The sequence below is a fragment of the Chelonoidis abingdonii genome, chromosome 19 (genome assembly GCF_003597395.2).
Source record: "Chelonoidis abingdonii isolate Lonesome George chromosome 19, CheloAbing_2.0, whole genome shotgun sequence".
Classification (NCBI taxonomy): Eukaryota; Metazoa; Chordata; order Testudines; family Testudinidae; genus Chelonoidis; species Chelonoidis abingdonii.
Window position 1 is genome coordinate 38522938 of NC_133787.1, and position 23325 is coordinate 38546262.

Here is a 23325-nt window from a genome sequence, read left to right on the forward strand (position 1 = left end):
GCCCAAAGAGGAAAGTCTGGGTGGAGAGAGAGGGGGAAGGGAAGTGGGTTATTTCCCTTTGTTGTGAGACTCAGAGTTCTTGCGTCTTGGGTCCCTCCAGGAAGTTTTTGGGGAGACCAGAGGGGGCAAAACCCTGGAATTTTTGGATGGTGCAGCGAGATCAAGCTAAGCTGGTATTAAGCTTAGAAGGTTCATGCTAGACCCCAGATTTCTGAAAGCTAAGGTCCAGATTTGGGAGTTAGGCTTTATTCTGTCCTCCCCTAATCCTCTCATCCCAGAGTGAAGCTGGTTTGTAATGGTACCTAAGGAGGCCAGTCAGCAGGGACATGCTGATGAGACACTGGACAGGCAGCACCATCACCGTGTTAATTTCTAAATCAGGATAAATGCTAAGATACAAATGTAGCCTGAGTCCCCTTGGCTCGAGGAGGATAATGTCTGAGAGAAGCATTACTAGTCGTGCACAGAACAGAGTCAGGACTCCTGGGTCCTATAGCCGTCGCTGCCACCCACGATGTAGAGCTTGAGCAGTGGACCGTCCTGCACTGAACTATGGAGGAAACAAGCCAGGGCTGCTTAGGACCTGTCTGGCTTCTCCTGACATCACCGCTTCTGTCAACAGCTTGCGGGTCGAGGGTGTTCGGCTCGCACCTTCTGGGCTGATCCACGCTTCGGAGGGAGAGAGACCCTCGGATCAGAGCACCCTTGGGGAGAAAAGTGGAAGAGCAAAACCTGGAAGTTCTCTGATAGCTACAGGAAAGATGCTACTGACCCCCAGCCCCACCCCAAAAGAGGGCCAATCAGCAGTCAGCCCCATGCTGGAGGCTGTATTTAATGCCACAGTGTTGGGCTGTTGAGGTGTTCTGTGGTGGGAAAGAACACCTCAACAGCCCAGCACTGTGGCATTTAATTCAAAAGGGGAACTATACAAAAATTAGTAAACAAAGTTAAAAGGTACAGTGACTAAAGTGAAATCCGGCAATGTGCCTTGGGCCCTTTTTAAAGACACCAAATAGAGACCAACTATCAATGATACCCCAAATAAGAAACACAGTAAAAGAACTAAAAAAGAGCCACGTGGCTTAACAACCATGTAAAGAAGCAGTGAGAGATAAAAAGACTTCTTAAAAAGTGGAAGCACAATCCAGGGAGACAAATAGAAAGAGGCACAAACACTGCCAGCTTAAGTGCAAGAGTGTAATAAGAAAAGCCAAAGAGGAGTTTGAAGAACAGCTAGCCAAAACTCCAGAGGTAATATCAAAAAATTTTTAAGTACATCAGAAGCAGGAAGCCTGCTAAACAACCAGTGGGCCCCTTGACGATCGAAATACAAAGCAGCACTTAAAGACGTAAAGTCATTGCGAGAAACTAAATGGATTCTTTGCTTCAGTCTTGATGGCTGAGGATGTTAGGGAGATTCCCAACCTGAGCTGGCTTTGTAGGTGACAAAATCTGAGGAACTGTCACAGATGAAGTGTCACTAGAGAGGTTTGGAATTAATTGATAAACTCAACATTAACGATCACCGGGACCAGATGGCATTCACCCAAGAGCTGAAAGAACTCCAATGTGAAGTTGCGGAACTGTTAACTAAGGTTTGTAACCTGTCCTTTAAATCGGCTTCGGTACCCAATGACTGGAAGTTAGCTATGTAACGGCAATATTTAAAAAGGGCTCTAGAGGTGACCCGGCAATACAGACCAGTAAGTCTAACGTCACCGGCAAATTAGTCGAACAATAGTTAAAAATAAAATTGCAGACACAAGAAAAACATAAACTGTTGAGCAATAGTCAACATGTTTCTGTAAAGGGAAATCATGTCTTACAATCTATGAGAGTTCTTTGAAGGGTCACACACATATGGACAAGGGGGATCCAGTGACATAGTGTACTTAGATTTCCAGAAAGCCTTTGACAAGGTCCCTCACCAAAGGCTCTTACGAAATTAAGCTCTCATGGGATAAAAAGGGAAGGTCCTTTCATGGACTGGGAACTGGTTAAAAGACAGAGAACAAAGGGTAGGAATAAATGGTGAATTCTCAGAAGGAGAGGGTAACTAGTGGTGTTCCCCAAGGGTCAGTCCTAGGACCAATCCTATCAATTTATTCATAAATGATCTGGAGAAAGGGTGAACAGGTGAGGTGGCAAAGTTTGCAAATGATACCAAACTACTCAAGATAGTTAAGACCAAAGCAGATGTGAAGAACTTCAGAAAGATCTCACAAAACTAAGTGATTGGCAACAAAATGGCAAATGAAATTAATGTGGATAAATAATACACATTGGAAAAATAACCCCAACTATACATACAATATGATGGGGCTAATTTAGCTACAGCGATGTCAGGAAAAAGCTTGGAGTCATCGTGGATAGTTCTCTGAAGATGTCCACGCAGTGCGCAGAGGAGGTCAAAAAAGCAAACAGAATGTTAGGAATCATAAGAGAAGGGGATAAAGAATAAGACTGAGAATATATTATTGACCTTATATAAAATCCATGGTATGCCCACATCTCCAATACTGTGTACAGATGTGGTCTCCTCACCTCAAAAAAGATATTCTAGTATCAGAAGAGTTAGAAAAGGGCAACTAAAGATATAGGGGTTTGGAGAGGCCCATACGAGAAAGATTAAAGAGGCTAGGACTCTTCAGCTTGGAAAAGAGGAGACTAAGGGGGATAATAAGAGGTATACTAAAATCATGAAGTGATGTTGAGAAAGTGGGTAAGGAAATTATTTACTTATTCCCATAATACAAGAACAGAGGACACCAAATGAAATTAATAGGCAGCAGGTTAAAACAAATAAAGGAAGTTCTCTTCATGCAGCGCACAGTCAACTTGTGGAACTCCTTACCTGAGGAGTTGTGAAGGCTAGACGAATAAACAGTGTTTAAAAGGGAACTGGATAAATTCATGGTGGTTAAGTCCATAAATGGCTATTAGCCAGGATGGGTAAGGGAAGCTGTTCGTCAGAGGGGGTGATGGATGGCAGGAGAGAGATCACTTGATCATTGCCTGTTAGGTTCACTCCCTCTGGGGCACCTGGCATTGGCTACTGTTGGTAGACAGATACTAGGCTAGATGGACCTTTGGTCTGACCTGATACAGCCGTTCTGATGTTCTTATGTATGTTCACCCCCCAGAAAGCAAAGCCGCACCCCGCTATAAAGCATCTGAGGAGAGACTTCCCTCTGCTAAAGCTCACTCCTAATCCATGGGCAGAGCGGAAGGGAGCGGGGGTGGGGTGGGACAGGGGGCTCCGAAATTGAACTGGGGGCGGTTTCTCATCACAGGCTCCAGTGGCTCGCCAGGAAGGCAGCTTTGGACTGATTTGATCCGTGGGAGCCCAAGCCCACAAGCCAAAGGGCTGGCCTAGGCACTAGGTGCCGGGGATCTCACCGAGCAACCATGTTGAAAGGACACGCATCTGTGATGGCGTTGGAGCTGCCTGGTGGCTGCTGCTACCCTTGAGCCCTGGAGGAGTGTGATCCCAAAGACGCTGCTCTGGGGGAGGTGCTGAGCCACCTTCCTATCCAGCAGGGATGGTGATTCTGCCCTCCTAGCGGCACTGAATGCGAGGATCTCCAACACCACAATGGTTAGAGCTTGGGCAGTCCCCAGGTGAAAACCGTGCCTCTGCTTTTCTGCAAGGTTCATAGCTCATGGAGATGAGACCTAGAAGGAGCAGCTGAGTCTGGTGTGGACCGAGGACCAGCTCAGATTAATCAGCCCCTCCTAGCCAGGCATTCCCTCATGGATGATGCCCCGTAGTGCCGTCATTCTCCTGAAATAACCCCAGCTCTGAGGATACAGACATTGAGCTGCCAACACCCTGTGTGCAGAGAGACCTGCTCATCAGGCTCTGAGCTGTCCAACCGGCACATTATTTTTGCCTCAGGGTGTTTCTAATTCTAAAGCAACTTGCCTTCAGACAAGCCCCGCCTCCTCTCCTTGGCCTGCCAGATCCCATGGCTGGGCTGAATTTCCAGTGGGGCGGATGATGCCATCGAAAGACATGATAGACTGGAGAGGCAGATCCAGGCAGGAAAAGGAGCTGGCAGGTTGTGGAGACCTCACCAACATTGAGTGTCTTTTAATAGCTGAGAGGGAGCAGGGACAAATCTCAGTCCAGAACGTTTCAACATTCAACTCTGCATTAGACCGATCCAGGGCCAGGGTGGGTAAGCTGGGCATACAGACACCTGATGTGGGTTTATAAGTGGCTCTGAGTGTGTGCGTGTGTGTTAGTGCTGTATTTGCATATGCAAATTTGATATGCAAAAATGTATGTATAATTGCACACCCCTAACTTTGAAAATCTGGCCAATGTGGTCTATGGAGTCTCCGTTTATTTTTTTTTCCTCTGGTTTATTGCAATTGGAAAGTACATCTTTACTGAGTGTAAAACCAATTTTAGGAAAGCATGGGCCTTTGCCTGCCTCTCAGGCTGGCTCCTTTTAAGAGGTTAAGGATATATTGCTGCTAGCAGTGAATGGAGTTGCTCCCTTAGCTCAAACAATAAAGGCTTAGATTTTCATCTCTGAAGATCAGAGGTTTCAAACCCAGCTGAGGGCCCAGCCATGAAGAGTCGGCCGGGATCAGTCAGTATAGCAGAACTGTTCTGTACCTCTCCTGACACAATAAGTGCTCAGAGGCTGGAATCTCTGCCTTTCCTCCCACCAGCTTCTGGATAATCTGCATGGGTGTTCAGAGCGAAATGAGCAATTGTATTTCGCTGACAGTCACCAGCCCATGTCATGGACAACCAGGCTGGGCCACAGCAAGGTCAGCTTCACAAGAGGGCAGCCTGCACGTACAGCAGTCTTTTCAATAAGCCTTGGGACACTAGGGACATTTCTAAAGAAAACAAAAGTTGTGCCAATGTTTTAAAAGAGTAAATGGGATGACTCGGATAATTATAGGCCTGTTAACCTGAGATTGATCCAGGCAAGATAATGGAGCAGCTGATCTGGGAATTAATGCCAATCAACATGGGTTTTGGGAAAACTGATCCTGTCCAACTAACTGGATATCTTTTTTTGAGAGAGAGATTACAAGCATGATTGATAAAGATAATAGTGGTGATGTAATATACTTAGAGTTCTGTAAGGCGTTTGACTTGGTACCCATGACATTTTGATTTAAAAAACTGGAACGATCTGAAATTAACATGGCATAGATTAAATGGATTAAAAACTGGCTAACTGATAGGTCTCAAAGTGTCATTCTAAACAAGGAAATATCTTGAACGGGTGTGTTGCGAGTGGAGTCCTGCAGGGATTGGTGCTTGGCTACTTAACATTTTTATCAATGACCTGGAAGAAACAAAAAACCATCACTGATAAAGTTTGCAGCTGATGCAAAAATTGGAGTGGTAAATAACGAAGAGGACAGGCCACTGATGAAGAGTGATTTGGATCGCTTGCTAAGCTGGGCTCAGGGAAACAATAGGCGTTTTAATATGACTAAAGACCAATGTCTACATCTAGGAACAAAGGATGTCGGCCATACTTACAGGATGGGGAACTTTATCCTGGGAAGCTGTGACTCCAAAAAGGAGTTGGAAGTCATAGTGAATAATCTGCTGAATGTGTGACACTGTGGCCAAAAGAGCTAATGTGATCCTCGAAAGTATAAACAGAGGAAACTTGAGTAGAAGTAGAGAGATTATTTTACTGCTCTGTTGGGCAGTGGTGCAACCGCTGCTGGAACACTGTGTCCAGTTCTGGTGTTGACTATTCAAGAAGGACTTTGCTAAATTGGAGAGGGTTCAGAGAAGAGCCACAAGAATGATTACAGGAGTTAGCTGAACAAAGAGAAGGTGAAGGGGTGACTTTGATAGTCTATAAGTACCTACGTAGGGAACACATACTTGATAATGGGCTCTTCAGTCTAGCAGAGAAAGATCTAACAGGATCCAACTCTTGGAAGTTGAAGCCAGACCAATTCAGACTGGAAATAAGGTGTAAATGTTTAACAGTGAAAGTAACTAGTCATTGGAACAACTTACCTAGGGTTGTGGTGGATTCTCCGTCGCTGGCCATTTTAAAAACCAGATGGGCTGTTTTTCTAAAAGCTCTGCTCTGGGAGTTATTTTGGGGAGGTTCTGTGGCCTGCGCTATGCAGGAGGTCAGACTAGATGTTCACAATGGTACCTTCTGGCCTTGGACTCCATGAATCAATCTCTCTCTCTCTCTCTCTCGGTGCAGGTTTTCTGGGGATGCAATAGCTGTCCCCTTTCCACTGGCATCTTCACTTTAACCCTGCTGAGTGGGGTGATGGGGCCTCCATTTAGCACACATTTGAGTGTTGGTTTGCTGCCATCTTATCTGCACTTGGAAAGACAAAAGCGCAGTTAAAACATTTTAGAGCAGCCTTCATAGTGTATTTACATGTTATCTAACCCATTAAACCTAGAAACTTATCAGATCATCAAGGCCATTAAGCCCTGAAGCTGCCTCGACTTAGAGTTCTCGGAAGTGAAATGGCTCCTACTGCCTCCCTTGTGATGGAATGCCGGGGTGCATGATGGAAGAGGCTCTTCACTCCATGCTCTGCTATGGATGCAGACATGAGCACCTGGGCACAGCCTCTTTCATGTGAGAGGCATCAACGTAGTGCAAATCAATGTGCTGTGTGGAGTTAGATTTGAAAGATGCTGTGGAAAAGCAAGCTGATAGCAGAGACCGAGCCCCACCAAAAACCGTGATCCTGTAGGGCACGCTGTCCTGACCGTAGCAGGAGATCCCAGCTCAGAGATCCCTGCTCAGACGTCCAGAGGAAGGCATGAAGCAAAGCAAACCCAAGCTGTCTGGAAATGTGCCCCAGGTGAAAATGATGTCATAGAATCACAGAAATGTCAGGGCTAGAAGGGGCCTAGAGAGGTCGTCATGCATTGAGGCAGGACCAAGTAAACTTAGGCCATCTCTGGCAGGTGTCTGTCCAACTGGTTCTTAAAAACTTCCAACAATGGGGATTCCACAACCTCCCTTGGAAGCCTATTCCAGAGCTTAACTATCCTTAGCGTTAGAAAGGTTTTCCTGATACGCAGCCTAAATCTCCTTTACTGCAAATTAAGCCCATTACTTCTTGCCCTACCTTCAGTGGACATGGAGAACAATTAATCCCTGTCCACTGCATAACAGCACTTAACAGTCTCCAAATACGTTATCAGGTCCCAACTCAGCCTTCTTTTCACAAGACTAAATAGGCCCAGTTTTTTTAACCTTTCCTTATCGGTGCTCAGAGTTTCTAAACCTTCTATTATTTTTGTCACTCTCCTCTGGACTCTCTCCAGTTTGTCCACATCTTTGCTCAAGTCTGGCACCCAGAACTGGACACAGGACTCCAGCTGAGGCCTCACCAGTGCCGAATAGAGCAGGACAATGACCTCCCATGTCTTACATACAACATGCTTGTTAATACACCCCAGAATGATAGTAGCCTTTCCTCACAACAGCATCACCTTGTTGACTTGTATTCAGTTAGTGATTCGCTGTAACCCCCAGATCCTTTCCAGCAGTACTCCCGCCTGGCCAGTTAGCCCCCACTTTGTTGGTGTGTTTGAGTTTTTCCTTCCCAAGTGCAGTACTTTGCACTTTTCTATATTGCCTGTCATCTGGTTGATTTCGGACCAATTCTCTTATTTGTCCAGGTCATTTTGAATTCTAATCCTGTCCTCCAAAGTGCTAGCAACCCCTCCCAGCTTGGTGTCAGCTGCAGATTTTATAAGCATCCTCTCCACTCTGCTGTCAAAGTCATGAATGACAATACTGAATAGTACCAGACCCAGGACTGACCCCTGCAGGACCCCAGCCCCAAATATGTACAGATCAGTCTGATCCCCCGCATGTGAGCGCAGGTCCCTGCATTTACACATATAATCCTTCCCTTGAGCCTGGGCTGCAATTCCCTGCTGTTGCCTTGAGTGGAAGATGGTTCTGGTTCTCTTGTTCCTGACAATCACTGGCAGGAGCAGCAGTGTGTTTAGGTTTCTGTGGCTCAGGATGGCTTTACATGGGAACAGGGTGAGTGGCAGGACCCTTCCTGCTCCAGCACTGGGGAAGAGGCCTTGCTAGATAGCACTGTTTGCCTTGGACTGGTACTAGACTGAGAATTATCGCAACTCTGCCCTTATTCTGCTAGCAAAGATGGGGGCACTGCCGTAGTCTGGCCTCAGGTGTGCTCGCCACCGGGTAACGTCGTCCTGCTCACGTTTGCGCACCGCAGTGGTTAAAAATGCCAGTCGCCCATCTGCACCTGGCTAGAGCCAACTTGCTCAAAAGTCGCATGGTAGACGAGGCCTTTCGGACTTGACCTTCCTGATACTTTGTGCCCCGGCAGCAGCACCAGGCTGAGCTGTGCACACCTGGCAGGGCCGGCTCCAGGCACCAGCTCAGCAAGAAGGTGCTTGGGGCAGCCAAGGGGAAGGTGCGGCTTCGGGCTGTTCTGTGGCAATTCAGTGGCGGGTCCCTCTCAGAGGGAAGGACCGGCTGCCAAATTGCCGCCAAAGAAGAAAGTGGCGCAGTGGAGCAGGCGCCGATCGTGGCTTTTTTTTCTTTTTTTTTTTTGCCTCTTGGAGCGGCAAAAACCCTAGAGCTGGCCCTGGCACCTGGTGCTGCTGCTGATGAGGAAATGAAACTACTTCTTAAAGAGTCTGGAGCTCTGCATCAGCTCACCTTCAGATGTTGCCCACCACTACTCCCCCAGCTCCTATCCTACAGTGCTGTCCACCCCACTCATCTCGTTGTGCCTTCCTGTGTGCGTTCAGCCTTTGCTTGATTCCCTTGATTTCAGCCTGGTTCTCCAGCTTATCAGCTCCACCCTCCCCATGTGTGTGCAATCTTTCCCTCTTTTCCCCATTACCAACTCAGTCTCCTCCGCTCCAGCTGCTGAATTGCAAAGCGTGGTTTGCCTTGGACCCAGAAGATATTTCTGTCCCGGTCTGCCCCAGCTGTGCAGAACACAAGCACTGTTGGGTTTTGTGCATTTCTATTTTAGGCAGTTGCATATCCATGTTACACACATTCGCCCCCTCAGCCACACCTAGTTAATCCCTAGACATTTCCAGAGGGAATTGACATGTCGCTCCGACTGAAAGAGAACGCAGTGCTGATTCTATGCAGCAAAGCACCCAGAAGTTGATCCTTCTCTGAACCAGCTGAGAATCACTTGACTCCACCAAACTGACCTGGAAATCTCCTGCAAACAGGCCCCGATGCTCACCTGCTTCCCGATGGGCTGCAGGTCCCATGAGAAGTCGGTTACTTACATGTATTTAAATCACCAAGCAAAGGTCTGACTTTGTTCCTGTTTAACGGGGACCATCTGTAGTCTGGAAGGCAGGCAGTGCTCTTCGGTTGGGCTTGGCTTTGACGGGTTACTGCTGTGCCCTTTGAATGCTGCCAGCTGTCATGGGGCAGTAGGGTGAATCCAGGCCCCTCCCTCACCCTCCTCTTATCCTCTCTCTTCCCAGATGAGCTGGAGCTGGTCGCGGTGGAGGGGGAGAGCAGAGTGCGTGCTAGGCGGAGCCTGCCGGAGGGATTGTCCTGGGGGCCGTACCCAGGGAATATCCACAGCGAGCCAGTGTCTCCAGGGCAGAGCGAGACGGTAAGAACCACTCTCTGCTCCCATTGTTTGGGCTCCATGCAGCTGGTTTGGGCGAGGTCTGCCAGGGCCTCTGTCCCCTCCACGGGAGAACCACCCCTCGCAGCCTTGCAGCAGCACTCTGGGGGTTTCCTTGCTGTGGCATCTCCAAACCAGCTCAGGGATGATGGTACTTTTGCCTGGTGCCGTCACTGTCCATTTTTTATTCTTTCATAAAATGGATGTGAGATGTCTGTCCGTGTTAAGGCTGACGGCTCAGAGAGTTTATGCAAATGACTTGTGGCCAGATTTACATATTTGCCAGTATGTTGCTTTATTTACATATCAGCAAATGCCCTGGTTACCGGCACTTAAGCCTGACAAGGCTGCACCATGGAATGAGCTGGAGGAACGCAGGCATTGTCGTGCTTCTGGCTGGCTCTGGTATCTCCGGGGGTTGTGTCCAGGTCACAGTGGTGGCTCCTGGAATGGTCCTAGCCATAGAGATGCAGCCTGGAATGTCTCGTTCAGGAGGTTGAAGCTCCTAGGCAGGAACAGTGCAGAGGGAAGCTACACGCAGGCCCCAACAGAGACTGGCTGGTCAGGGTGTGGGATCCCTCTGCCTGTCCACAGAGACCCCCAGAGGGCTCCTCACAACCCCAAGAGTGGGGCAGCTGGGGCACCAGGAGCTGCCAGAGTTGGGCTTGGCCTGCAGGGGGCAGCACTGACCCCAAGTTTTCAAACCAACCCTCTTTTTATTTAAAAAAGGGTTTTCCCCCCTTTCCCCAGAGGAAAAATCTCACGAACCATTGTCTTATCCATGGACAGTCTTTGCATGGCTATCATCAATCTCGCGTGCCGTAACCCTGAGTTTCAGCCAATGGGAACTATCAATAATTATTCTGATTTATTTTTTTTAATCAAACACTTTTCCCTGCCAAGAAATGTAGGGAAAGCCAGCTCTGCCCAGGAGCACCCCATTCAGCATGCAGTCCCCTAGACCCTCTCTAGGGAGAGGCCATTGTAAATGTCAATACCCCGTCAGCTAAAGGGTGCCAGCGAATTCTCTCCTGTTTGCTTATTTAAAATGGTGGTGGTGGAAACAGGTTGTAACTCTCTTCCAAAGAGGGGCGGTTGGAGGGAAGAGTTAGAGTTGCAGGCAGGAGGACTTAGTTGGCTCCAGATCTAGACTCTGGCAGGAATTTCCCACCCTATCACAATCTGTGCACTGTGGATGCGCTGTTCCTCAGTGACTGTCTCAACTGGTATCTCCCTCCCTCACACGCGCACACCCGTCCCCTGGAGAAGCACCACTGGCTGACGTACGCTTTAGTCTTTAGTGGTGACGGATGGTGCCTGGAAGATGTCTTCTTGTGGGGCATCGGTCCCCTCTTTGGAAGCCTTTCTTGCGAGGTTTGGTGCGAGCTGGGGCTGGCCATGGTGATGAGATTACTCGTCGCTCACTTTGGCAGGCTGTTGAGAATTGTTCCATCCCTCTGCGAGTGACCGAAAGAGGTTAACATCTCATGCACGCAGCCCCCCTTGAGAAAAGGCCGGGCCCAGTGCACAGGTCTGGTCAAGATGATGGATGGGCTGCGTTTGTTCTCGCTGATAAACCGTTACAACAAAGTCATCCTGGTTCTGTCCCCAAGCTGCAGTTTGGCACAAGGCTTAAGGTTTGCTTTTCCCACCACACCGGCTGTCTCCCAAGCTTGTGCATGCCTGACTCCCTTTTCCCCCAGTCCCTTCCAAACACCTGGGTGTAATTATAACAAAAAGCCGAGGCCCCAGTTCCCTGGTGCCGGAATGTGCATTCACACGCGGGATGCGAGCTGCCATCTCTCCTGTTCCATTCATCTCATTAATGCCGACCCTGGCAGGGCTGTATCACAGCAGCAGCAGGCTTTAGAAGTGCGCTGATGAACAGACCTGTGATCTCTTTTGAAATCCCAGCTGGAGCTTCCTACCTGCTGGGCTTAATTTCTGAATCCACCGCTGTCAGTGGTGCAGAGACCCAAGCCAAACTTGTTCCACCCTGTTGTCTCTCACTGTGCACCCCCCTCCCCATTTCATTAACTTTCATCACAGATGTACTGCAGGAAGAGCATGTCCCCCTCCCCACTAGAATTTCTTCTTTGCTCTGTAGTACTCTTGATCAGACACGTGACGTTGTGATCAGCCTGGCCAGTTCCTAGGATGATAGATCTTCCAGGCACTGCACAAACTTTTATTAGTCTGCTTGGAAGCTCTGTCCGCACTTGCAGAATATGCCAGAGGCTTTCTGTAGAGTGTCAGGGACATCGGGGCAGGAATGGCCCAGGATCAGAGCTGCACACCTGGGATTCGCTGGCTCCTGCCAGCGAGCACAATCCATTGTTGCCTCCCATTCTTCAGCACGGATCCAGATTCTACAGGTGCCCTTGGCGCTTCGTAGACTGGCAAACCTACAGCTCCCTTCCCCCAGGAACCTGCACCTGTCTAGACCTGGGGGAATGTTGCAGAAATGGCTCCCCAACACTCATTCACCTTTCAAGGGCCATGCTGTGGCTGTCTCAGCCACTTGTGTTCTCGCTCTCTGAGAGCAGCCAGCGGGTGAGGTGGCTGGCAGGAGTGTGCGCGGAGTCCTCACACCGGACTGCCACAGATGCAAGGAGGACGGGACCAGCCAGAGGGACACACCACGGAACATATCTGGCATTGGTGTGTCCCAAAAGGGAGCCAGGGGACTGGTGGGTGGGAGCTTCCTCTGCAGGTTTTCCCCTCCTGCTCTATTAAAATGCCCTGGGCAGAGCTGCAGTACAGGGCAAGCCACCCGGAATTCCCAAAGGGCTCAGTCATCGCCGCCCAGCTCCCAGTGAGGGTGCCACAGTGCGTCCCCGCAGCAGGACTATCCGCGGCAGACGTCCAGTTCACTGTGTCAGGCCTCTCTGCACACTTGGAAGCATGGGCCGCCCCAGCCCTGCAAATACACAATTGCAAGGTACTCGGAGTTACGTTCATCCAATCAGGGAACTGAAAGAGTGCCATGTGCCCTACAGCCAGGCAGAACTGTTCCCGGTTCAATTAGTGACTGCTGGATCCTCGCAGTGAAGTTTGTGGACAATGTGGTTTTTCCATTGGACATTTGTCCAGTAGCTGCCAGTGCACCCAGACTCATGGGAGCTGAGCCAGGCAATTCACACAAAAAATCAACAGCCAAAGTCAAAAAAGAGATTGTTCGCTGCTAATAGTTTGCCCTGTTCTGGCCCGAGGGAGGGTAGGAGGAGCATGTATGACTGTAGAAGAACTTACGATGCTTTGGTAACATACTCTTCTTGTCTCATATATATAATGTCATGAGCCATATTTTCAAGCAAATGCATGCATAACTGCCAGCTGAAGTTGCACATTCACCTACTGTTGTGTGTGCATTGTCATGGTACATGTCTCTGAGAGCGCAGGGTTTCTATTCTGGTCTGAGGGAGCCGAGGGAGCCGGTGTCGAAAGGTTCTGGAGAGAGGGATGGCCTAACAAAGATCATGGGCACTATGCAAGGATCGATCTAAACTGCAAGCAGGATTTCTGCACAGAACTAGCACAAACACAGAGTTTGGAACCCAGTTGCCACTGGAAAATAAAAGAGCCAGACACACGACAGTGATGCCTTTCAGGAGGGCAGTCGTGGTGTCTCAGTTCCCAGGGGGCTGAAGGGATGCGGACCTTTTGGCTCGGGCTTGGCGTCCTACCTGACAGGGTGCAGGGATGCAGAGCAGCCTCACGCGCTCTGTGCCTGTGGGTTGCAAACTCTAATCCTGACCCTGCCACTGACTGAGAGGGTGACCTTGGTTATGTCACTTCTCTGCTCAGTTTCCCCAGGACTAATATGGAGATGATGCCCTTGACCTGCCCACATCGGAGTGCGATGTCTGAGGCTTTATGTATAGTGTTTGGAAATCACGGCGCTCCATGGATGGACGGTGCAATGAGTGCTGTATGGTATCATAAATACACATGGAGTGTGAGACCCGGGGCAGGGCTAGAGTGTCTCTGTAGCAGTCACCTGCTTTAATGAACCAAGTCAGGCTCCCTGGCTGTGAGTTACGAGGCTGAGTCGGAGGCCTGTGGCTGTCGCAGCCCCAGTGGTACTCATGTGTCTGGCCAGACTGTGCTCGCTTTAGTGCACTGGCAGAGGCCCCTGCCCAGCTCGGGCGGTACCCAAGGTGCCTTTCTGCTGTGGGGGGGTGATGCTGGTAGCCCAGGGAGCTGCACTGGGCGTAGGGTGAGGAGCAGCACAGAACCGCTGCTGGGGGGCATATAGGAACATGCCAGTGAGTCACATCAACCAGTCAGGGGGCAGCACTGGTGACTCCGAGGAGACCGTGTTCCACTCTGCTCTTTGGAAAATGCATCTGCAGCACTGGCCATTAGGCCGGGGAAGGGAGGTGGTACAAAGTGGGAGCAGACTGGCAGACCTGGCATAAAGCCAGTGCCTCCAGGCCCCTGTCCCGAGTGTGCTGCATTCAGCCCACTCGTTATTTAATCTGCGTGGTGCCCACCATCTGCCAGGAGCTTACGGGCTCTGGGGGCTGCCAGCCTAAGAAGTATCTGCCTTTCTCCATGGACTGGGAGGACCAGGGGAAAAGCCAGCTTGGAAGCGAGGTGCAGCGTGGCAGATAAGCTAGCAGGGATGGCTTGGCATTCCCTCACCCCAGCCTTCCCTGAACCAGACAAGCTGCTGGGAGCGTATGTCCTTGCTGCGGGATTGGGAGCCTGCTCCCAAGCCCGGGTGAAACCTACCCAGTGAGCCGTCCCAACGCTTGAGTCGCCCTGGCAGTGCCGTCTGTGTGTCTCATAGCCCAGCCTGGCTCTCTGGGAGCTCAGCAACTCCTCCGCGGGGAGACAGATTCCCAGCTTACCGAGACAGCACCATCTCCAGCAGGACGGGCTGAGGCGACAGCTGTGCCCTCCGTGGATTTCCCTCCCAGCCGCGGCCCGAGGCTGCGGGGGCTTGGCCAGGCCCCACCATATCTTCAGAAGCCAGGAGGGGGCGGTGGGATCTTCCAGAACTTTAAGGTTCTTGCAAGAAATATTGGGACAAAGAGTCTTGGCTGTGTCTTTCTCTCTCTCTCTCTCTCTTTTTTTTTAGCTCAGACCCTGTTTATCTTTGCCGAATTAAATCCTTGATTAACCCTTATCTCTCCATTTCAGCGGCTATCTCTCCTTTGGCGCCGTATGTCCAGACACCCGGTACAGGATGATTGATTCCTTAAAGATACGCACGGCTTTTGGGATACTTCATTTATTGTCTAAATATTTTTGCTCCCATTTCAGCAGCTCCCTTATCGAGCCGTGTTGATGATTTCCAGCCCTGCTTTTCTCTGCCGCTCGCCTCCCTTCCTATCTCTGCCCAGAGAACTGAGGAAGGAATCGCAGCTCCATCCCTGATAGTGACTATCGCCCTTCAGTCGATTTTCCTTTGTTGTTTTTGAGGAGGGGGGAGGAAGAACAAAGCACGGCCTCCTCGGAGTGTCTGGTTACAGGCTGCCATCCTGCCCGGGGACAAGCCATGAGGCGCATGCTCCGGGCCTGGCTTGTCTGTCTCGCTCTGATTGTTGTGCCCGACCTGCGGGTAGGCAGCTGGGGGGATGTCGCACTTTGCGGGAGAGTAGTTCCGATCTGCCTTGGGAACTCCGGGCCAGTCAAGTGTCTGGGGCAGGCAGCCCTGGCTGCTGGGGTAAACATGGGTGCACCCAATGCTTACAGGCTTACAGTGACATCCAAACAGCAAACGCTCTTCAGAGGGATGCCTTGCTCCCGTCACCTTGCTGTTAGAGATGCACCACAAGCCATCTCTACTGTCGCTAGCCATGGCCATCTGCTCAAGCTATGCGAAGTGCAGCCTGGGCCAGCACAGCTTTCCACCTAATAATACTAACACCAAGCTGGGCTACGGACGCAGCACTTCTTGTCTGTCGCTCTCCAGCCACCGTACAACGGAGGGCAGCATCAGCTGTAAAATGGGGAAACTGAGGCACAGAACGGGGCAGTGACTTGTCCAGAATCGGACGGTGGCAGTGGTGAGATTAGAACCTAGTTCTCTGGAGTCCCAGGCCAGTACTCAAGCCACTAGGCAACACTGCCTCCCCTCAGGCACTAACCAGGCAGGGTTCTCCTGTCCCTTAGTAGGGCAAAGTGAAGTCCTGCACCTTGTCGTTGCCAAGTAACCAGCCTGGCCTGCAGCCCCCCTGGAGAGGAACCCAGCTAGGAAGGGGTGGCCCACTACCCCCATAGATAAAAGCCCTGGCATGTCTCCACTGCTGGAGTTACTCCTCTGCCTGGGACACAAGGATCCAGGTGTCCCACTCTGCTTATGAGCCCTGTGCAGCAGCCCTGCAGGGCCGGCTCATGGGCCACCGCCGTTAGGCAAGATGTCTGCGTCACGGTGCCATCTGAGTCTGGCAGGGGGTTGGATCTAAGCCTGGGCTCTGCTCCCCCACCAGGCAATGGGGACACGGATGCTAGGGCCCCCCGAGAATGTTACTGGCCCTATTGTGCTAAAGGGTGGGCACAGGGGTGTTGTGACTATTCCTTGCCGGTTCTCTGCAGTGCTGTCAAAGCCAGCCTGGACCAGTGCTCGTGAACCACAGAGCTGCCCAGCCCAGCTCTGGGGGTCCCCAGGCTGTTTGCTGTAACAGGGCCTGAGCCTGCCTTGCCTGCATCCTTATTCTCCTCTCCCTCCCCCACACAGGTGTCTCTCTCCCCCAGAGCCCTGGACCGCCCCGGCCCAAAGTTAATGGCTAACTGGTGGGGCCGGTCCCTGCCCCCACCCCCACCCCCAGGTGTGCCTGCTGGTGTCTGAGCGGCGGAGCAGGGGTCGGCGCTGCCCCAGATAAAGCTCGGCTAGCGGATGCAGCGCAGATAGGGTTTCTGATGGTTATCAGGGCCAGTTCAGAACCGAGACACTGACCTCATTGTTAAGAGAAAAACAAGGAGAGTTGTGAGAGCCACCGGGCAGCTGGGGGGGGGACCAAGGCACAGCATGGCCCTGTGACGGGGGTAGGGTGACCAGATGTCCCAATTTTATAGGGACAATCCTGATATTTGGGGCTTTTTCTTATATAGGTGCCTATTACCCCCACCCCCTGTCCCAATTATTTACCCTTGCTATCTGGTCACCCTAGACGGGAGCACATGAAGGGGGAGCCATGCCAGGCAGCCAGCACTCATCAGTCAGAGGGGCCGCGGGGCTTTGCTCCTCCCCGATCCCTCCCCAGCATTGTGCCAGGACACAAAGGGAGACTGGGCCTGGGCTGAGCCCTGCTGAATTTGAGGAGATGGGGGTGCAGGAGGGGGACAAGCGATTGTATTTGGATGCAGTTAGACCAAACCAGTGTCAGTGTGTGTGGGGGGATTTCTAGCCCATTCCTCTCCGTTCTGTATGCGCGTGGCTGTTGCTTGCTCCCTCAGCAGTACTGGGCAGCGGGGGTCACTTTTTATGTGGGACCATGGGGAACGGTTCATTATTGTAGGGTTACTTGGGAGGCAGGGTCAGTTTGGGGTTGGAGGGTCACTGGGCCGGGCCATGGGGGATGGTTTGGGGTCGCTGGGCTGGGGCATGGGGGATGGTTTGGGGTCAGGGGATCACAGAGCCAGTTTCGGGTAGGACGATGGCCCAGGCTACGGGGGCCGATTTGGGGTCGGAGGCGGTCTGGGCTGAATCGGGGGTGGGGGCGGTTTGGGGTTGCTAGGCTGGGCTTCAGGGGTCAGTTTGCAGTTGAAGGGTTGCAGAGTCGTGACACAGGGGCCGGTCTAGGGTCATTGGGCTGGGCCACGGGGCCTGGTTTGAGGTTGGATGGTCGCTGGGACGGGACGGGGTCGCTGGTTTGGGTCAGAGGGTTCCTGAGTTGGGCTGCAGGAGCCTGTGTGGTGTCGGAGGGTCACTGGCCTGAGCCATGAAGGCTGGTTTGGGGTCCTGGGCTGGGCCGCAGGGGCCGGTTGGGATCAGAGGGTCTCTGGGCTGGGCTGTGAGGGTTGGTTTGGGGTCCTGGGCTGGGCTGCAGGGGCCAGTTGGGATCAGAGGGTCTCTGGGCTGGACCGTGGGGGCTGGTTTGGGGTCACTGGGCTGGGCCGCAGGGGCCGTTTGGGATCAGAGGGTCTCTGGGCCGGGCCGTGGGAGCTGGTTTGGGGTCCTGGGCTGGGCCTCAGGGGCCGGTTGGGATCAGAGGGTCTCTGGGCCAGGCCGTGGGGGCTGGTTTGGGGTCACTGGGCTGGGCCGCAGGGGCCGTTTGGGATCAGAGGGTCTCTGGGCCGGACCGTGGGGGCTGATTTGGAGTTGTGGGCTGGGCCACAGGGCCAGTTGGGATCAGAGGGTCTCTGGGCCGGGCCATGGGGGCTGGTTTGGGGTCCTGGGCTGGGCCGCAGGGGCCGTTTGGGATCAGAGGGTCTCTGGGCTGGGCCATGGGGGCTGGTTTGGGGTCACGGGGCTGGGCCGCAGGGGCCGGTTGGGATCAGAGTGTCTCTGGGCCGGGCCATGGGGGCTGGTTTGGGGTCACTGGGCTGGGCCGCAGGGGCCGTTTGGGATCAGAGGGTCTCTGGGCCGGGCCGTGGGGGCTGGTTTGGGGTCACTGGGCTGGGCCGCAGGGGCCGTTTGGGATCAGAGGGTCTCTGGGCCGGGCCGTGGGGGCTGGTTTGGGGTCACTGGGCTGGGCCGCAGGGGCCGGTTCGGATCAGAGGGTCTCTGGGCTGGGCTGTGAGGGTTGGTTTGGGGTCCTGGGCTGGGCTGCAGGGGCCAGTTGGGATCAGAGGGTCTCTGGGCCGGGCCGTGGGAACCAGTTTGGGGTCAGATGGTTGTTGGGCTGGTTTGGCAGTAGAGGAGTTTGCTCGGGTGGCCTGGGCCATGGCGGAGCTCATAGGCACTGGGAGAGGACGGGAGTCTTGTGCGGCAAGAGCAGGTTTGATGCTGGGGGGCTCCATACAGAGCAGTACGTCCAAGGACTCTGTGTCCCAGCAGGCGGTGGGTTGGGGCACTCGGGGGCTGTCAACAACCCCCCCACTCACCGGGACAATCCCAGAATGCAGCTCATGGGACGCCAGCACACGCGCTCCTCCCCCTCCCAGGAGACGATTCTCTCCTCCCTCCCCCCCATGCAGCCAGAACTCCTGTGTCTGGGGCGAATATTTAACCCTTCCAAACACCTGCCCAGCACTGGAGGCAGGCAGGTGGCCCCCACGGGGGCAGGTCGGACTCGCTTCCTCTTGGGCACCGATGCTGGGGATTGCCTCTAGTTTGGGGGAGGGGGCAGAAAAAGCCAGTGGGAGTATCTGCAGCTAACTGGGCTCGCTGGTGTGCGACAGATGAGCACATTCCATTGCCCAATCTTGGGGGGGTGAACCCCCCTCATTTCCATAGCCCCACCCACTGCTCCGACCTTGGATTGCTCCGGCCGTCACATCTTTTCTTTTCTTTTCTTTTTTTTTAAATGTATACAAAAAATTAGGATCCTTTCTGCACCATCAGCAAACAGTGTGTGTGTGTGTGTGTGTGTGTGTGTGTGTGTGTGTGTTTATCACGCTAGGAGCACTCTGCTCCTTGCAGCGATAAGGCCTGAACCGACCAAGCCTGTCAGTCGGAGTGTGAGGGTTTAGAAATATTGGGACGAATAATTAGATTTCATATCGTTACTGCAGCAGCCATCGAAGGATCAGGCAGATTTTTTTTTCCCTCCTCTACTCATTAATATTCATTAGAGACGCATGAAGGCAGAGCTGGCCTGAGGCCAGACACGAGCAGGGAGTGGCAGGCAGATGCTGCCGGAGCCCTGACACTTTGTCGGGGGTGGTGCATCCCGGCTGCTGGGGCCTCTTTCTTTCCCCGAGGTCCTTCCGGAGGAGCTCCCCTCCTCTTTGTAAGCTCCCCGCCCTTCCTCAAAGGACACGACTCCTGTGGCGTGTGTTGGTGCTTTCCCCCTTGTGCATTGTCTTGGTGCTCACGCCGCCGGTGGCACAGCTTGGGAGCCAGCCAACCTGGTCCAGGATGATGCCACAAACCGGTCACCTGGGAGGAGCTGGTGCGTAACTAGTGGTGTGAATAAAGCTGGACTGGAAACTTGTGGCTCCCTGGAGATGGGGCATCCCTGTGTCCCTCTGCCCATGCTTGAGCCTGCTTTAACCCCACCATCACGGGTGGGAGGAGGCTCCTTGGAAAACTGCTGGGATGGTTGTTGGGTTTTGTATTATTGTAATGGCTGGGAGCCCCAATCCTGGAGCACACCTCCAATGTGCCAGGCGCTGTACAAATACAGTCCCTGCCCCGAAAGCAGCACGATGCTGTGGGCCAGAGCCTGCTGCCTTCAGTCAGTCCATAAACTCCTAGATTCCAAGGCCGGAAGGAACCACTGTGATCATCTCTAATCTCCTGTATAGCCCAGGCCAGAGAACAGCCCTCAGGTAATTCCCAGAGCAGAGCTTTTAGGGAAACATCCCAGCCTCAATTTAAAAACTGCCAGTGCTGGAGAATCCACCGTGATCCTTGGTAAATTGTCCCAGTAGTTAATTACTCTCTGAATTTGTCTGGCTTCAGCTCCCAGCCACTGGATCGCGTTAGCCCTTTCTCAGCTAGGTTAAATATTGGGTCCCCGTGTAGGTGCTGCGATCAAGCCACCCTTTAACCGTCTCTTTGTTAAGCTACACAGATGGAGGCATGTGTTCTGCAGGCACCCGGTGCCCTGTGAAGTGCTGGCCTGGCTCTGCTGCTCCCCCAAGAGCCCTGTCCCCAGTGAGAGCAGCTTATGGGGCTGTGATCAAAGGGGCACGTGAGGACGGTGCTCAGTGGGGCTCCCAGCTTGGCCGATGCCCCAAGCGCTAGCGTCTTAGCTGAGCTGTTCTAGGGGGTTGGCCAGCCTCCTTCTGCGCTTTTCAGATTGTCTGGCGGGGCCCATAGGAGCAGCTGGAAAAGGCAGGCTCCCCTTGTGCAAACCCTCCACGGCGTGGGCTCCAGCCCTTGGAGAGGCACCATCTCTCCTCGCGGTCTGGCCATGGCAGATGTGATCAGCCAGGCCTCTGGGCGCCAGCGTTCTTTGTGATCAGCCAGGCCCCTCGCTCGGGACTCTTCTCCCCAACCTGCCAGCAGAGCCATTGGTTATCAGCCGGCAGGGCCCAGTGGAGGCCAGGCCCATCTCTCCACCTTTCAGAAGGGCATGGTGGGGCTGGGTGTACCTGGCTCTGGTGGGGGATCCCACGTGTCCTGTTGGCCTTTTCCTGTGCACAGAGGTGGTGTCTTGGGTGTGTTTAGTCAGGAAGGGTCAGCGTGACACAACCACGTCTCCCCCATGCCCATGATGGCAGAGGTGGGTTCTACAAGGCAGACGGCTGCCCCCTGCCACAGAGGTGGGGGGCAGCATCGGGCCCCGGTGCTTCATGGTCTGCTATTGCCACCACGTGGCCTGTGCAAATGTTTTCTCGCCCCCGTCGGATCCCCAAGGCTGCGGCAGTGCGTGGCATGTGAACCCGGGACCCAGCACTGTCTCTGCGGGGATGCAGCGTGCTCTCTGATGCCCACCCCTGCTGGCAGATGCCTTCTGGAATCCTGCTAACACCAGGACAAGCAAAGACAGTCCCTCCCTTCTCCACCCCCCCTTCTCTTCCTCTCTGCCCCCGGCACGGGCGCTACGCCAAGGCCAGAGGTGATGCGAGTGTTTCCTGCGCAGGGGGCACACTGGATTGTTAGACCCCGAGTTAAGCAGCAGAGGAAATAACATGCTTGTCAGCGTGAGTGCAGAGCACGCCAGCAGCGCGTGGTGCCGGAGGGGCGGCTGGCCAGCGGCCTGCACGGCACGCTGCGGTATTGCTGATGCCCGTAATGGCAGTGGGCCAGAGGGAGGGCCTGATCTGGATCCACATGCAGCGTAGCTTGGTCAGGCACAGACCTAGGCGAACCATTTCAATGCCCCGGGCTCACCTCGTGGGACAATCAGCAGAGCTGGCTCTGGGGAAAGGGGCCGAGGTTGATCAAAGGGGAGGGGTTCCCCAGCCGCTCTGTGGGGAGGGCGCTGCTGGGAGCTGTTCCAGGACTGCGGAGAGGGGGGCCGAGAGGAGCCCACCTACCTCTGAGCGGAAGGAGGGTGCAGGTGGGGGAGTCGGGGTGGGGGCTCCACCCGTCGGTGCTGGGGCTATCCTGATCCAATGCCCTGAGGCTGGTGTGACAGGAGAGGACCCCGAGGGCTCTCAGTCCCCACACATCTGTCCCTGTTGATGCTGCAGCAGCGACTGGCTGATGCAAATGCTGCACCGTTGCTGAGTGGTAACCTGGGCTGGTGCCTGGCTGCATCTTCCGTACCCAGAATGGCTTCAGACCCAGCATCCAGCTACTCGGGGCAGGGCAGGGAGGGGATCCCAAAGGTCTGGGGAACAGAGGGGCCTGGGTCAGGAGTGACTCTCTGGAGTCAGTGTGATTCGGCTGCCAGACGAGATGATCTCAGTGGCGAGTAGTGTGCATGCGACAGCTCATCCTAGGGCCGAGTTCTGCAGCAAGCGGCATCTATGCTAGGGACGCAGGGGTGTCTTGTATGCACATGTGGGCGTGTATCCAAGCATGCACATACCTACGATAAATACTCACAGAGACGCTGAAATGTTTGATGCCAACGAGTCCAATTTTGAGTGGGTCAGCCTGGCAACTCAGTGCCTCCTCCCAACCATCTCGTACCCCCAGCCTGTCTCCTCTTCACCCACCCCCAAGGGGTGGCCTTGTCCTGCTGCTCTGCACCCCGCAGCTGCCTGGGGCTGAGCTTTCCTGCGGGGGTGTTACAGTAGTGCTGGCAGCTCTGTGCCCCCAGAGCTCTCCAGCTCCCTATGCTGGCCTGGCCAGCAGCTCCTTCTCCTGCACATCAATCCCCGTAGAGCCCACGCATGCCTCTTCGCATGCCTCAGCACCCCAGGAGGACTTGTCACAGCAGTGCCCACTTACAGAATGGGGGTGAGGCTTATACAGTCCCCAGATCCTGCCAGGAGGAGCTCAACTCTGGGGCCCTCCCCTCCTTCTGTGTGTCCCCCACCCCCAGGACCCCCACGGCTGGGTTCTTACCATTGGGGCACAGGCGAGTGGGTACCCCACAAAGGTAGCTGGGTCAGGGTTTGTTTTGCTCCCTGCTGGGATGGGTCAGCAACAGCCATACATTCACTCGTGTCTTCTCTCCTGTGTTTCCCCTGTTGGCAGAGTCCGCCTGTGACACTGATGCTGGGGGACGAGTGCTGCTGGCTGTCCAGGCTGCCTCTGGTGTCCGCAGAAGCCGACGCCAACTCGGTGATCTACAGGAAGGGTTGGTATTACACGCACTGTGTAGCAAGCCACCTGGCCTCTTCTCGCTCCTACCACATCCTGTCCACTGGGGACCTGTCGTGTTTAAAGGGCCAGCGTCACCCTGAAAATCAGATTTATTCCCCCCACAAACACACTCCTTTGGGCCAGGCTCTTAAGCCTGGTAGAAAGTAACTGAGGCTACTGCTCATCATGTCCTGCCCGTCACTCGGCTCAGGCAGGCAAGTGAGCATCCGTCAGTTTCACGCTCTGGTTCTGGTCAGTTTCACTGGCTGGTTCCCTGCACCAGTCCACGCCCTGTGCCTGCAGGTTGCCGCTCGTTGCGGGAGAGCGTCAGTGGCAGAAAGCTGGCTGCGACTGGAACTGTTGATCAGTGCTAAAGCAGCCCGGCTCGTTAGGCTGTGTCCCCAGAAGCCCAGCCCGGGCCGTGAGCAGCATCCAACGTG

At 53.6% G+C, this 23325-nt stretch overlaps 1 protein-coding gene across 7 annotated transcripts in view; it reads left to right on the top strand.

Annotated features, from left to right (window-relative positions):
* ZFPM1 (zinc finger protein, FOG family member 1) overlaps positions 1 to 23325 on the top strand; it is a 132728-nt gene that overhangs the window by 100923 nt on the left and 8480 nt on the right. For 3 of the 7 annotated variants that reach the window (XM_032764262.2, XM_075073880.1, XM_075073879.1), the window contains 2 exons: positions 9476 to 9609; positions 22778 to 22880. In XM_032764262.2, coding sequence (XP_032620153.1) covers positions 9476 to 9609; positions 22778 to 22880 — 237 coding nt within the window. Of the gene's footprint in view, positions 1 to 3285; positions 3652 to 9475; positions 9610 to 22777; positions 22881 to 23325 lie in introns of those variants that run through there. The other 4 variants (XM_032764264.2, XM_075073881.1, XM_032764261.2 and 1 more) reach the window with 2 other exon arrangements.